The sequence below is a fragment of the Sceloporus occidentalis genome, unplaced genomic scaffold (assembly GCF_023333645.1).
Source record: "Sceloporus occidentalis isolate IW3139 unplaced genomic scaffold, rSceOcc1.0.p SCAF_1, whole genome shotgun sequence".
In the NCBI taxonomy this organism is placed as follows: Eukaryota; Metazoa; Chordata; class Lepidosauria; order Squamata; family Phrynosomatidae; genus Sceloporus; species Sceloporus occidentalis.
In genome coordinates this window covers 40450125-40467341 of record NW_028316981.1, presented here as the reverse complement: position 1 = coordinate 40467341, position 17217 = coordinate 40450125, and the positions used below count along the sequence as shown (strand labels likewise).

General features: G+C 38.8%; 1 protein-coding gene across 2 annotated transcripts in view; it reads left to right on the top strand.

Annotated features, from left to right (window-relative positions):
- The window catches only part of LOC149321331 (contactin-3-like), a 251310-nt gene that overhangs the window by 161464 nt on the left and 72629 nt on the right, over positions 1 to 17217 (top strand). For both annotated transcript variants that reach the window (XM_089519717.1, XM_089519708.1), the window contains exons 4-6: positions 11206 to 11409; positions 13686 to 13788; positions 14909 to 15093. In XM_089519717.1, coding sequence (XP_089375843.1) covers positions 11206 to 11409; positions 13686 to 13788; positions 14909 to 15093 — 492 coding nt within the window. The remainder of the gene's footprint in view (positions 1 to 11205; positions 11410 to 13685; positions 13789 to 14908; positions 15094 to 17217) is intronic.

Sequence of the window (17217 nt, the reverse complement as noted above, 5' to 3'; positions counted from 1 at the left end):
GTTGTGGCAATGGTGTTTGGGAAACCCTTGCAAGGCTTAAGGACAGAGCATCACTTCTGTGGCTTGGAGCAGCCCCATTTTGGGACAGACTGACTGACTCTCTAGTGAAATATATCTCCCCCTCCTATGGTACCCCAGTTATAGAATGCCATACCCAAGTAGCTGTGTTTTGCTAATAATAGTGCAGATTGCAGACCAAAACTTTTTCATTCGTCTAGACCTTTTAACTGTGGCTTATCCGTGAGTTTTTCTCTGCACATTTACTAGTTCTGTATTTTTAATTTAAAAGCAAAAACAATCAATATGTTTTTTTAACTAATTTTAGAATTATTATAAACCACTTCAAAAGTTTTTGATGAATGACAATATAATATTTATTGTAGCATGTCATAAATATATGTATAACCATATTTCAAAGTTATCCACAGGAATAGTTTTAATGTTATGGCTTAAACACCCTTTGCCTTGCAGAAAATCTCAATCAAAGCATCCCCGACAGATGGCCATCCAGCCTCTGTTTAAAGACCTCTAAGAAAAGAGACTCCACTACACTCCGAGGGAGTGTGTTCCACTGTCGAACAGCCCTTACTGTCAGGAAGTTCCTACTAATGTTGAGGTGGAATCTCTTTTCCTGGAGCTTGCATCCATTGCTCTGGGTCCTAGTCTCTGGAGCAGCAGAAAACAAGCTTGCTCCCTTTTCAATATGACCTCCCTTCAAGTATTTAAACAGGGCTATCATATCACCCCTTAACCTTCTCTTCTCCAGGCTAAACATCTCCAGCTCCCTAAGTCGTTCCTCCAGACCCTTCATGTTCAATTTGTGGTCTACTTGGACTCCCAGTTCCCTTTCACATGTAGTCTTGTTCAGCCAGGTGTCACCCATCCCATATCTGTTCATTTAATTTTTCCACCCTAAGTGCAATACCTTACATTTCTCTGTGTTGAAATTTGGCCCAGTTTTCTAATCTATTAAGGTCATTCTAAATTTGATCCTGTCCTCAGGGGTATTAGCTACTCCTCCTAATTTGGTGTCATCTGCAAATTTGATAAGTATGTGCCCAATTCTATCATCCAAGTCATTTATAAAGATGTTGAATAGCACTGGGCCCAGGGCAGAACCCTGGTTACTTCTCTCCAGGATGAAAAAGAGCCACTGTTGAGCACCCTTTGGGTTTGGCCAGTTAACCAATTACAAATCCATGTAACAGTTATGTTGTTTAGCCAGCATGTTACTACCTTTTTGCAAGAATGTCATGGGGAACCCTGTCAAAAGCCTTACAGAAATCTAGATATACTATATCCACAGCATTCCCTTCATCTAGCAAGCTGGTAATTTTATATTTAAAAAAAGAGATTAGATTTGTCTGGCATGACTTCTTTCTCTGAAACCTGTGTTGACTTTTTGTGATTATGGCATTGCTTTCTAGATGTTCACAGACTCTGCTTAATGATCTGCTCTAGAATCTTTCCTGGTGTTGATGTCAGACTAACTGGATGATAATTTATGGTGCTCCTGTGGAGACAGTGCCAGAGAAGTGCTGTGACGCCACCACCATGTGGTGTATCACACGACATCATACCACTCTGAGGGCAGAGCCGGGGCGTGCTTCCTGTGGCCAGTATACACAGCCCCTTAGTCCCAAATTGCAAAGATTATCATCAAGCCAGGCTTCTTCTCATCAGGGTTTCTCAACACTTGAAAAACATGTTTTTTCAAACATTTTTTGCATATTTTTCAATATTTTTTCCATCCCTAGGATATACTGTCTGGGAAAAGCTATTGTGTTATTTGCCCCACTTGTTTAATGGATACATAAATCAAAGGCATTACAGTAAAGTTATCAGTGAACTAACATTTGCTTCACTTGAAGAGTCCACTATTTCCCTTCTTCCTTTTATTCCCCTAGGGATTTTTGCTTACCAACATTGGGGTGGGGGGGGGGGGGACTATTAATGAATTGCTTATTTTACAAAGTGACTCGCAAGAATGCAAACCTCACATTATAGTAAAACAGGAGAGAAAACCAGAAGAGAAAAGGAACTATTTATCACTAAAGCAGATAAAAGAGAGAACACTTGTGAAAATTAAAACATATTTTACTTGTCACCAAAAGAACAAAATGGTGTATATAGGATTCATACACCTGTGAGAAGATTCACAATTTGAAGCTAATAAGGCAGATTATAAATATATGGGTAAAAATGACAGGATGTGCAAAGAACAATGTCATCATTACTACTGGAGTCTGTTATAGACCTCCAGGCCTGATTGAAAACTTAGGCAATATGTTCCTAGAACACATTACTTGACGTTCAACAAGGAGAGATAAAATAGTTATGGGTGACTTGATGTCAGTTGAATCTCAGATTCTGCTGAGAATTTAAGGTCCAACGAATTCTTCATGTGTCTTGCTAACTACTTCATTATCGAAAAGGTGGTAGTGGGGATTGTATTAGAACTGATTCTCATAAATAGGAATTAATTGGTCAGCAATATGAAAGTAGTGGGAACCTGAAGTGGAAATGGCCATATCAACCTGGAATTCTTTACACAAAGAAAGGAAGAAACCAAGTATAGTCAGATATGAGAATGTGTTTAAGAGAGCCAATTTCAGTTTCAAGCAAGCGTTGGGTAAAAAAAACAAAAAAACAAACAAACAAAAAAAACCTCAAAGTGAGCAGCATTCATAGCAGATGAAAATTTCTTAAAAATGTAATACTCAAAGCACAATTGCAAACAATTCCATTGCGAAGGGAAAGTGGGAGGTGACTATAAAAGCCATGCTGGTTTCATAAAGAGCTTTTTCATTTGCTCCATTTATAAGAGGCATGCATTTTAAAAAGTGGGGAAAGGGGTGAATCTCTAAGGAAGAGAACAAATGAGTCACCAGTATTGGTTGGGATAATGTATTAGGGGGGCTAAAGCTCACAATGAGTTCCGGCTAGCAAGAGAGGTTAAAAGTAATTGGCGACAGGGTAGGGGAGAGTTTGGCTGTTTTTTGATGTGGAAGAAGGAACCATTGAATCTTAAGCATGGAGAAGACACTTCAGTGTTCCTGGGCATTCCATTTTGGATCTCAAAACATCAATTCTTGTGAAAGAAAAATCCTAAGGAATACCAGAAAGAAAAAGAGCAGAATTTGAATGTATCCACAAACCTGGCAGTGGGTTGAACAGAGACAGTGTTTTCCTGTTGCACTCCTACTATTATAAGGCTAGTTAACATCACAGCCTAATAAGCTCTCTTTTGGCCAGTTTATCCCATAACCTTAGTGGTTCCCAGCCAGCATCACACTACATTCCAATAACTCCCTGCTATTCACACATACAGCCAGATCATTTTTAGCTATAAAGGTCTCTTCCTAGACACTTCACTCCATGCATCTGTTTAAGTAGACATAAAGCCTAAGAAACTGGACAGCAAGACTGCTAGCTCAGATTGGGGAATATGATCACATTGGCGGGTTACAGACCGCCCATTTGGGGCGGGCTGTACCCGCCCCTTTCCCCAGTGTATCGGGGCCTCAGCTGGTAGAACGGCAGCCACTGAGGCCCCGATCCGCTGCTTTTCAGGCTGCGGGGAAGCGGCAAAAGGCCACTTCCCTGCAACCTGAAAAGGGGTGTCCTTGGGGCTTCAAGCCCCAAGGACACCCCGTGGCGGCAGGTAGGAGGAGGAAGGGGCCACTTGGCCCCTTTCTCCCTTGCTTCGCTGGGCGCAGCCGTCTGAAGGCTGCGCCCAGTGATGCAAAGCGGCGCCGCAAACCAGAAAGGAGCTCCGAAACGGAGCTCCTTCCTGGTCCGCACTAAGGGCGCACTAGGCGCCCTGGCACGGAGCGAGGACATCACTTCTGCGCCGCCCCGTATAGAGGCGGCGCGGACACAACGTCCTCATGGCGGCAGCCATCTGGAACAGCCGCCATCATTTTTTACGCACGGAGCACGTATTAGAGTTAGGGAAGTGCGTAAGCACCGCACCTCCCTAACCCTAGTACGCGCTCTGCGCGTACTTTAATGGCAGTGTGTAACCCACCATTGTTTGGTATCTGCACAGGCTTTCAGTCAATTTCTAGGCATATTTCAAAGTACTATATTGCTTTAACAATTAGCCCTCAATGGCGTGGGAACAGTTTACATGAAGTAACTTCTCCTCTCACTTGAATAACTTTAGTCATCTAGAAGTCTAGAAATGTAATAAATAAATAGGAAGATGACATTAACTGAAAATATCTTGAAACTTTGGCTAAGCTAGACGGATGGGTTCAATTTGAGAGGTTATGGGTATGAGTTTACAGGACCTAAGCAGAACAGTGGAGAATATAGGGGCCTGGAGATGTCTCATCCACAGAGTCACCGTGAGTTGGAGTCATCTTGAGGACAGTTAACAACAAACAACAATGATATACAGAAAACAGTAGCAAAACTAATAACACAAGTGTTCATCAGCAGTTCTTTCTGTTTTGATATACTTTCTCTTACGTAGGGAAAGGCAATGCAGTTTTCCAAATCCATTGTTTTCAGACTTATACCTATGAGCCATGGCTATGAGTCATGCTGGCCAGCACACTGCCTCCAGTTGCAGGGGTACACAGGTATCAGAATGCAACTGCTGTAGGCTTCGCAGAGGCATTTACTTAGTTGTAACAGGCATTCTGGAACAGGTGGGCCCTGGGCATGATCTGTCTTGGCTATTACCATATTTTCCGGCATATAAGATGACCGGGTGTATAAGAAACCCCCAACTTTTTTAGTAAAATTATAGAGTTTAGGATATACTCACAGTATAAGACGACCTCTCTTCCTGTGATGGTTGCAGCCGGCTGTGCGTGCAGACGCAGGCTGCAGGGGGCCTCCGGAGGCCTGTGAAGCCGGCAGCCGCATGCAGGCTGCAAGGGGCCTCCGGAGGCCTATGGAAGCCTGCGTGCACGCGCATGGCCTTCACAGCAGCCCCGGAGGCCCCTTGCAGCCTGCATGCAGCTGCCGGTTTCCAAAGGCCTCCAGAGGCCTGAGAAGCTGGTGGCCTGCCTTGCTCATGGCTGCTGGCTTCCAAAGGCCTCCAGAAGCCCGAGAAGCCGGTGGCTGGCCTTGCTCGCGTGTGCCAGCTTCCAAAGGCCTCCAGAGGCCTGAGAAACCGGTGGCCTGCCTCGCGCAAGCCCGCCGGCTTCCAAAGGCCTCTGGAGGCCTGAGAAGCCGGCACCCAGCAGTAGGAGGCCAGTGCCGGCGCAGAACAGATCAGGTAAGCATGCTGGGCCACGGGGCTCTCTTGGTGCTGGGCTTAACCCAGCATATAAGATCACCCCCGACTTTTGACTCAATTTTAGAGGGTCAAAATGTTGTCTTATACACCGGAAAATACGGTAGATAAAAAAAAGTTATGATTTGGCTGAAATTTAAGTAAGGCAACACTGAAATCTTTAGAGTAGCTTTTTAAAAAGATGAAATGTGGTTGTCAAGAGCATAAAGGCATGCCTCAAGCTTTCCATAAACACTCCTGTTATCAGGGTAGGCTTTCAACAGCAGGACATATCTGATTAAGAAGACACCTGTTGTGTATGGGCCTGTGTGATGTATTTCCCATCCTCTCCCCAGCATAAATACCGGTACCCCAAATAGCATGTAAAATAAGATTTTGTACTTCTCCATTTTCTCTAAAAATCACAGGCAGAGAGCATTTTGTTTTGCTCTCAGTGCTGTTGTTCAGATATTGATTAAAAACTTAGTTATCTAAACAGTACTTGTGTTCCATGCTCTAAAAAAAAGAAAAGAATGAATGTGCTGTCCTGAAGTTAGACTATTTTAAAAAAGGACAGTTTACTCCTTTTCAAACTCTCTTCGAAATGCATTTGTTAAAATTGATTTGTTATCTGTCAAAGCAGTTCGGTTGATGTACTACTTACAAAATTCTATTCCTTACTTGAAGCAAATATGAATTCAGTGGTAGATGAAGACCAGTGTCTGTTAGAAAATTTTCAGTTTACTTGAGCTTGTTTCTTCCTCACTGTGTAATTGCTCTAGTGCTGTATCTTTTTCATGGAATATGAAACAGATTAATGTATTTTAAGTTATTTAGGGACCATCTACACTGTAGAAAAGATATGGTTTGACACCACGTGCTATAGTTTCCTATGGAAGGTTTGCAAGGTTTGTAGCCTTCTCTGGCAAAAAGTGCTGATGCATCACAAAACTACAGATTCCAGGATTCTGCAGGATGGAACCATGGCAGTTAAAGTGGTGTCCAATTGCATTATCTCTACAGTGTAGATTCACCCTTAGTCACATTAAAAACACAATAGAAAAGTATTAATAAAAGGAAAACTATAGTACCCAGCTGGTAAAAGTCTCCCCTTCCAGAAACAATCCAGTTTAGATGGCACAAGGGGAAGGGATATGCTTTTATCAGCCATTTACATTGGCTCCCTCCCATCATGAACAGAAACCATTTTGCAATATTAACCTGCACTGTTCAGGCATGGAATCTGCTGGTTAATTTTATTTTCCTTAAATAGTTATATAACATCTTTCAGGTCTGAGGTACTGTCTCAAAGTGGTAACAATAAAAGGAATCATAAAGCATATTTAAAAGGTGCAGTACAATATTTGCAATAATAATAATAATATAAAAACTATTCAATCCAGTTGTAAAATAGCATCAGGAGTTAAAATTTAAAGTTAAGAGCATGGTCCAACATCATTAATCAGCTAAAATCAGTTGTAAACAACAAATTCTTTAGAGCCTATTTAAAAGCAGGCCGGGAGCCAGATGCATTTCCCATGACAGGGAGCGCCATAATGACAAGGCTATAATTGAGAAGATTTATAAGGTCCTGAGACTAAATGATAGATCCACTGGAGGGATTGCAACACTTTTCTTTTATAGCACAATGCAGTGCAGATGAGGCTTTACTTCATGTACAGGTCTGGACATCCTATGGCAGGAACTGATGATACTTTTTGGTGATATTATTAGTAGCATCTCAAGTCCTTCTGATAGGGTGGCCAAGAGATGGTGGAGAGAGAGGAAATGTATTACAGCTTTTGTTCAGATCTTTGGTGTTTTTGCTGCTGCTGCTTTCCTTTTAATACTTGCTTGGAGTGAGTCGGGGGAAAGCGAAGTAGATGGAATGAAGATGCTAGCTTATCTCTTAGGGCAAGGGTTCCCAACCTGGGTGCTCGCACCCTCCAGGGGTGCAAGATAGAATTTTAGGGGATGTGACAAAGATACTTGTGTGAATCTGGATTCATTTCTCTTTTGTCAATCAAGACAAAGTGAAGTCGATGGCTTTCATGGCCGGCATCCATAGTTGTTTATGGGTTCTTTGTGGCCATGTTCTAGAAGAGTTTATTTCTTCAGAGAAAGATGCCAGCCACAGATACTAGCGAACCATCTGGAATAAACTCTTCTAGAACATGGCCACATAGCCCGAAAAACCCACAAAAAACTAATCAAGGCAAAAATCTAGAAATTGCTTGAATCCACAGGCAGTCCTGCAGATCGCAGTTAACAAGGAAGTTCCACATTTTGACAAAATCATGAGTGCAGAAGCAAATAAGTCATTTATTTATTTACTTTTACAATTGGATTGGTTTTGCTGTTTACATTTTTTTCTGACTAAATTAAAACCTAATTGCTTGATTTAGATTTGCATTTTATGCACTAAGTTAAAAACATTTTTTTAAAAGTTCAGTTTATTTACCCACAGTATTGTATCTAGTTCAAAAATTAAAAATTATACTTCATCTGCAAGTGTGATATATCTTTTTGTAGGGGTTGAAAACATGAATCAAACTTTTCCTAGGGTTGTGGGGCACAGAAAATATTGGGAACCACTGACTTAAGCGTAGGGTGGCTAAGGAGCAAACACCATGTTATGATTAATTACAGCTTGGCCTTTCTTCTGTTGCAAGTGAGCAGCTGAAACAGTTGAAACAGTGAATGGTATTATTCCCCAGCTTCTCTCCATCAATATATCCATACTGAAATAAGGGGAGGGGAGCATACATATCCTTTGTGCCCATTGAAAAGCAAACCAGAGTTTCTCTCGCTCTGTCTCGCCCTCTGACTCAAAAAACTTATGTTCACAAAAATATAAGCAACACATTTCAGATAATCAGAATGCCTTAGTTGTTTCCCATTTGAATTACTACAGTGCCTCTCTTTGAATCTACCTTTGAAGAGTCCTAGAAAATTCCACTACAGGATGCTTCAAAATGAACAAATTGAAAATATGTGACTAGCATGTTACAAACTATTCTTTATTTACTCCATCATTACTGAATACAGATCAAATAGATATAGCACAAGTGCTATATGACTAAAGACTAAACTGAGACTGCATTCTGACATACAAACCTACCCAGGTTTTAAAATCTTCATGAGAGTTCCTTCTTTCTCTCTACCACCAATCTGAAACATATTTGGCAAGAAGTGAAAAGAGGGCCTCCTTGGTGGTAACTCCCAGCCTCTGGAAGGTCTTATCAATGAATGCCCTTCTCTAATAACAGTCTGCCAGCAGGGAAACAGTATTCAGATAGGAATATAAGAAGCCAACATGTTACAGAGGTTACACTTTTACCCCACTTTTAACATCTCACTTTCCAACAACTTGCTCTTTCAACCCAGATTACAGACAAGTTTCATTAATTCGACTGGAGTTCCACTTTTTCATTAGTTCATCTTACTTATGAGGCTCACTTGTGACAGCTTACACACACTTGTGTGTGTGAATATATAGTGTGTTAATTAAATTTTTCAGACATTCAAAAATGATATGCAATGTGTTGTTCATGTTTTCAGTGACCAAAATTCATTTGCAAGCTAAAAAAAAGGGGGGCTCCATTTTTCAACCAATTCAATTTTCTGACACTCCTCCAGTCCCTAATCTGTCTGATAAGTGAGAATTTCCTATATAAATAAGCTACAGTTTAATTGTTTGGGTTTTGTTGATTTTTTTTAATGACAAAATCATATATTTTATGTTGTAGTTTCTGAATAAACACCATTCAAAACAAGGTGTGTGTGTGTGTGTGTACAGAGAGAGAAAGAGTAAGAATAAACGAAAGTGTTTTTAAAGGGGGGAAAACACACCAAAGTCTCCTTGTTAGCAGTTGCTAATATATTCCTTTACTTTGATAATGAAATAAATGTAATAAAGGATAACGGAATGACTTTAATAATGGAAAATTAAACATAATTGAAGAAGCCATCACTTCTGATCTCTCTCTGTAAACACCTACAATAAATATTGTAATATATTGCTTTAATATGTATTTAACTTTGTTCACTATTTTACATATTACAAATTAACCTTTCTGCTCCCTTCCTGCCACTTTTTCCCAAAGAAGTGCAAACATTAGTCTTTGATTCTATTGTTCTGTAGTTAGAAATGCTGTTCTGGGCTCATATGTAGATTTCATGATTACACAAGGGCAAATTATTTGATGGTGGGGAGTTAGGGGTTTGATAAGATATTTTAATATCTAGGTAGGGCAGTCAAATTATAATTAAACTATAATTAGCTATGGTGGGAGATGGAGAGTCTTTTTTTCATCTTAAAATTATATCCTGTTTGAAAAAAAAGTTTAAAAGAACCATAAATGTGTTTAAATGATGACAACATGCCAGCTTCTATTGGAAAAGCTTCTTAATATATCCCCATCCCATCTACAAGCTGATATATAACACTAATTTACATTGACATTACCATTCTTATTAAATTTGATCTAATTGCTATTCTGCATCAGAATGATTATTTAACAGTGGCCCCAATCCAATGAGAAACTGAGAGAATGAATGTGCTGAGTTATAGTGAATGACATTTGTGCACCATAGATATAAACATGGCACATCATTAGTCATCTATGAGCCCTCTTAAATGAGCTAAAACAAGACTGGCATGTGTAAAACTACACCAAATGGCAGCTACACCTCTCATTTAACATAATTAATACAGCTCGCCTGCACCATACATGGGCATGCTGTACACGACTTTAACCTCACACAGGTTAAACCACCGGAAACGGAATGGTACATGTGCCTGTGGTGCACCATGCCAAACACATGAATGCTCCCCCATTGAAACAAATGGAGTTTGAGCATACACTTTTTCCCCATATGCGGGGGGTCCGGAATGGATCCCCCATGTATGGGGAGGGCTCACTGTACAGTCTCTACATGCTGAGTGTTCAATTGAGGCTTAGCCATGACTAAAATAGACCCATTGAATCCATTAGATTTATCCACAAGTTGATTAATTGTTTGACGATGGAATGGGTCTACTCCAGCTGGTACAAACCAACAGGATGCCAGCTTGTGTGAAATATATGCATACGATATATATTTATGTAAAAATGCAATGATGTCACTAGGGTTGGCATCACCCGGTGTGGTAATTCATGGTTTCACCCCTCCCTTGAACTCCTCGAATACCACATCATACAAAAGCCCTAGTATTTTTTTTGTAGTAATGTTATTCATAAATCATAATTCCTGTATATCACTGAATGTCATGGCAATAGTTGTGACATAACTAGCAAAATTAAAATTATACCCTTAAATTACAATATCACACACACAGCCTAAATGTATTTACATGTACATAGTTTAGTGTGGTTAAAGTGAAAATTTGGCAAAATGTGATGTTTTTTAAAGAAAAATTAAAAATAATATAATTTTTTTTAAAAAAAACCTTTAAAAATTAAAAAATTATTTAAAAAAAACCTGGGGCCTCTCCTTTCTCCTCATGCTGAACTTTGCCCTATGGACACAATCTCTTCAGCACTGTAAAGGGACACATGCAGACGCCATAGTTCAGTTATGCCCAAAGGCAGATGTTCGGGAGCAGTAATATCACCCCTCCTTAGGGTATCACCTGGTATGGACTGCACTCCCTGCACCCCCTTAGTGATGCCCCTGTATATATGCATGTGTATATATGTATATCTATATAGGCTCTTAAGAGGTCTAGAAAAACACACCAGAAAACAATTCTTGTTTTAGAGGTTTGAAAAAATGTTCATAAAATATTATTTCAGAAGTGTTTGTGTGGTGGTAAATTATTCCTAATTGTTTGGACTATCTCTGAAGTCCTTCTCAGAATGTTATACAATGGAATAATTTTGATATTTAGCTTCTTATAGTGCAATGCATTTTGTGATAATTTTGCACCAAACCATAAATTCTTTGACTATATTTTCACTTCTGATTTTCAGAACTTTCTTATGCTTGGATCTTCAATGAATACCCTTCTTTTGTGCAAGAAGACAGTCGACGATTTGTTTCTCAGGAAACTGGGCACCTCTACATAGCCAAAGTAGAGCCATCTGATGTAGGAAATTACACGTGTGTTGTGACCAGTACCATAACTAACACCCACATTCTTGGCTCGCCAACACCCTTAGTACTGCGTACTGATGGTATGAGTTTATTTTTATCTGCATAGCAACTATATATGATTTGAATAGATAACACACTTAATACAAGCTCTCTCTGGACCTGCCATAACCTTTGCAGTTAACATATTTTAAAACATATACAATATCACTTATTTTGCTATCTATATAACTATCAATCTAATCAACACTGTATAATATATGTGTTAGTTAAAACCATATAACCATTTGACTTGTTGTTTTATTGTGTATAAATTGGATGTTATTGTTGTTTGTGACTATTTTATGGTTGTAATCCTGCCTCGATCCATTGAGAGAGGCGGGAAAATACAAATAAAAATAATACAATATCATGGCAGCATTAGCCCAATCCTGACACCTGCACAAGTGACCACAACTTTGCCTTCCCTCTCACTGTGCTGCCCTGTGGCAGTGAGAGGGAAGGGAAGGCAAATTTGTGGCAATTGTGCAAGAAAGAGGATTTGGCCAGGCGGGAGAGTAAGGAGGCACAGGTAGCCAGCAGAGAGGTAGTTTAAGGGAAGCAGGTCTCCTTCTGTGCAGATCTGATATCGCACTGATTTTCCTGAACATCCTTCTGTCCCTTTAATTTTGCCCTCCCCAAGCTATTCAAGGGCTTAATCTCTTCTATCTAGGCTCAGAGACTGCCCCCCCATTTCTTTGCACCTTTATCTGTATACACATACTGTAGTCCCTTTGTATTCTGGAACACCCTCCCCCACGTATGGCAAAAAAGCGAGACCTCAAGTCTCGTTTGTTTCAATGGCTGCACACTCCAGCGCATGTGCCATTGTAACATCCAGGGCTTGCCGTCCACATAAGCTTAAAGCCGTGGATGGGGTGGGCATGCTGTATTTTGGTTAAAATCTTGAGTGGACCTTAAATGATATCTTGTGTACCCCTCACATTTCTACACCTGGCAGCTCATATTGCCATTAAGTCCCAAACATTCTTATATTATTTTAAATTCAATAGGACTTCTTTCCCCAGAAATTTGTCTTTCATACTCATGGTGACCCTAAGGCGAACTGATAACAGGGTATTCTTGGCAAGATTTATTCAAAGGGGGCTTACCTTTGCCTTCCTCTGACATTGAGAGAGTGTGACTTGCCCAAAGTCACCCAGTGGGTTTACATGGGTGAATGGTAATTTGAATCTTGTTCTCCAGAGTCATAGTCCAATACATGACTACAGTCCATATCTGTTCTGCTGTAATGTTAGTTTTTGTATGAGTTCTGTCACTGAAGAATGATTGCTAGCTCATTATTTTCATATAATACAACTTTTGTTATCATCTTACTTTTTCATGAATACAGAATAGTACATAACCTCATCCTGTTTTTGCCATCTTAGTGTCCCATTTTTGTCTCAAGGAAATATGGTCAGCCTAATGTTGATAGTCTTTCTACATGTAGGATGGGTGATCTTTTTTGTAGTTTTTGTGGGTTTTTCAGGCTGTGTGGCCATATTCTAGATGATTTTCTTCCTGATGTTTCTGTGTGACTAGAATGTGTGCAAATTTACAACATTTCCAGAGCTTATATTTATAGGTATGCTAAGGGTCCCCATGTGAGTGTGGATATTCATGTTTACAAGATGAGAGATAATTTCCATGTGATTTAGAGGGGGGGGGGACTATTTGTCAGTTAATTTCTACATTACATCCTCTAATATGAGAAGCAGCAGTATTAGAGGAATAAGATCCAAATCTGCTTAGAGTTTGGGAAAGTAATTTAAAATTAGTTATAATTATGGTTTTTGACTCTTAACTAACTACTCTAGAAAGTAACTATTTCTTAAAAGTGATGAAATCATACTTTTATTTACTTTTTGAAGACATCTAAATGTAACAAGCAGCACAAAATTTATTTTCTTCCCATCTACCTCTTTGTCACTTCTGCACCAAATACACAGCACATGGCAGCAGTAAGATCCATTTGATCTTCCATTTCAAAGCATCCTTTTCCACCTCCGATAAACATAAATGTGATGTTAAAATTTACTATTTTACTGTTACAGGACAGAAATGATCCCCTGTTTGGTTACAATTGATATGTAATGAGACACTGAGGAAATGAATTAATTACAAGTAACCTATTATTTCCATTACCTTAACCTGGTCCACAGTGGGATACTAGATGGCCTTTGTTTGTCAACCGACGAATAAGAAGAATTTGTATATGAAAGCCAAAGTCCTCACAGTAGTCACCATCTACAGTTACTGAACAGGTGTCTTAAGATGCTGGTTTCTGAAAACTTTTTTCCCTTTCCTGGAACAACAGGTGTAATGGGAGAATATGAACCCAAAATAGAAGTGCAGTTTCCTGAAACACTGCCTGCTGCTAAAGGCTCAACTGTAAAATTGGAATGCTTTGCTCTTGGAAAGTAAGTCTATATTGATTTTTAAATGAATATTGCAGTTATTGAAGATTATGTTTTAGATTAAATAGATAAAATGAAACTTTTAGCCCTATTGATGTATTTGTCTAAACATGTGCAGGATTAAAATTGGGATTAGGAACTTGGGTGGCACATATACTCTGTCCTCAAGGTCCCTGAGCACCAAAGTATACATCACACTTTTGCCCACCAAACACAAAACTCTGAAAAGGGCTACCTAACAACATTATTCAGAACTCCAGTGATGATAAATCTTAATAAGATTGGGATTTTGACCACAGGTGTTTGTAGACATGTTCAATATAACACAGTTATGCTCCCTCTTTGAATCTTTATGGTCAGGGTTGAGAGCTTGGTATCAGGATTTACATGTCTTCTTATGTTGTCAACCCTACCTTAAGCCTGAGATATGTTTAGGCAAATGTGAATGAGCATTTACTGATTCATCATATTTTAGCAATACTGCAGTGGTAACAAGTAAATATAAATTAGGGTCTTGCTACATTATATATGAAACAAACTATTATTCCCTTGACAAAAGTGATTAATTAATGAGCAACTTTCTTGTGCACTGTATTACATTTAAATCTTAAAATCTTAAGTTTCATTAATTTTTAATCAAGTTTTCTTCAGTCTTTAACAACAAAATAGTTTTAATTTAATGGTTTGTCTCAATCAGAGCAGATCTATTGAATTAAAAAATCTTGATAAGTCTGCACTATTGATTCATGGCCTACTCTAGTTGGGACTAATATTGGATTTAGTCTTTTAGGGCTTGAGGGTTTCTTTAGGGCTGACTATAGAAACATCTTGTGACACAAGATTAGGTGCTTAATAATTTACTTCATAATGTACTTAATAATGAGATTCAAGCTCTGAATTATCAGATTCAGTCAATAATCATGTAGCAGGTACTCTAAAATTAATTAGCACCATGATTAATAAACACCTCTCTAAATCATCATCATAATGAGGTATCCAAATATGTACCAAATATAAATTTTATTAAATGTAACTCCTTTGATATTTTATTGTTATGATACTTTTTGCAATCAAAAGGTTATTTAAAATCTTGAACTGATTTAATTTAATTTTGTTGCTGTAGCCCAGTGCCTCGGATAAACTGGAGAAGAACAGATGGATCCCCTTTTCCAAGTAAAGTAATGTTAAGGAAGTCCAATGGCATGATTGAAATTCCCAATTTTCAACAAGAAGATGCTGGACTGTATGAGTGTATTACTGAAAACTCTAGAGGAAAAAATATTGCAAGAGGACGCCTCACATATTATGGTAAGAAACTTTCTTAATAGAAAAAGTGGTAGATTTATAAAGCAAGGCTGTTCCTACTGTATTCTAAGAAAAGAAACACATCTCTACAAATTAATAGGTTAAATATTGAACGGGGATACAATATCTCCTCCCTCACCCCTCCAATGCACCTTTTAGCTGATGCATCCCCATATATTCATTACTGACTCTTGGAGAATGGCCGGGGTGGGGGTGAGGTCAGTGGAGAAACATCCACCTATGTTCCTCTATATAAGTCTATATATTTAAATATCCTGAAACAGATAAACATTCAAGCTAACCATCTGCCTTGGCGGATGAAATTTCAGAGAGAGAGAGATGGCAGACAGAAAGAAATAGCACTTTGTGAGAAGAGCAATTTGTGAGAAGAGGAAGAGGAACATTGCACACTGGGATATGGTTCCATGACCCCACCGCCCCATGCATACCAAAATCCTTGCATGCTTAAGTCCCATTATATATAGTGGTGTAGTAAAATGATGTCTCTTATATAAAATGGCAAAATTAAGATTTGCTTTTTTGGATTCTTATTTTTTGAATATTTTCAAGCCTTGGATGCTTGACTCCATGGATGTAGAATCTGTGGATACAGAAGGCCAACTGTAATTACATGCACATTACAAATGGTTACCTAAAGGGAACCTCCCCTTAGTTCAGTGATGCTTGTTACCAAGTACCTTCCCCAGCTGTTGTTCCATTCAGTGTTGGATCTTTCCATGGCATTTTTTTTATTAAAAAAGAAAATCTATGAAGAAGTCAGGGGGCTATTTGAGTTTTCACCTGGATTTATAGATTGGGGCAGTAGCCAGGAGAACATTTTAGCACATTCAGCTGATTCACAAATACGAAAAAATTCTGTATGAAGAAATGCATCAAGCTAGTAATTAACACCTCAACTGAATTCTTAGCTTTCTGAAGATGAAATTTTATTCCTTTGATGCAAAGGTCATCAAATAACACCATACACTGTCTGTGTTGTTCTGTGTTCTGTGTCTGGAGGTTTTTCTTTATCGTTGCTTTTGTTTTATTACTCCAGTAGTCTGGTTTCTCTAGAATCCTTTTTTTGATTCCTGTAGGCATGTTGCCTTCCTTTGCATTTTCTAAACATCATCATTGCTTTGAGAGAAGTTAATATGAGAGAGGATATACTGTAATATAGCAAAGAGATGCAGAGCAGCATAAGTGTCTCTGGTGCATTTTAAAGTATATACCCACTGAATGCCAAAACGCATATTGCTGCTTTCTTAATATCAAACTGTTTTGCAAGCTAAGTGGTAGCTGACAATTTCTGTAAAAGATTACTCCCAACAAATGCAATTTTCTTTGTAAAAGTAGTAAGTTAAGGAGTATTTCACTTCCAAATAGGAAAAAGTTTACACAGCTTCATACAGGCACATAAGCAGAGACAGAATATTTTCATCACATATTTTTGCCCCATAGTGCAATTCTTCTTTTGCTATTGGATTTGGGGAACAACAGTTTTCTCCCTAATGTGCCAAGGACCAGTACCACATTTGTGCCTATTGGTTACAACTGGTCCTTTCTTTCCTGAAAACTTTCCATAAAATGGCAGTCAATGACTATCAGACCGGTGCCAGTTCACAGACCACCACTATAAGTAGCACTGCTGTAAGTCATTTAGAACTATGGCTTGTTTGCGGTTCAAAAAATGTTAAGAAATGGACAGTGAATCCTTATTCAGAGATGTGTCAACTGCAGGGGATGAAAGTTAGCAATGTCAGTTAAAGCAGTATTAATTGCTTTATATCTGCAGTGCAGATACAACTCATGTATCATTCCCTGACAAGCGTGAGAAAGTATTTGCATTTGTAAAAATGACTGTTGTGCAAATTGTTTACATTCACAGTTTTTAATTGTCTTATTTCTGTCTTGTTTCATTGACTTTATAAGCCAGAAGTATTGGATCAGTTGTTTGCATCCTAATGATCAAGTATCCAGTCCTTCTGGACATTTCTGATATGTGTACTAGGTTTCACAAAAAGAAAGAAAGAAATACACCAGTTATGTACAGAGACATGTTGTGCAAATTGCTGTAACCTCAACAACAAACAGTCACTCATTGTATTGTTCTCAAATCACTCAAGG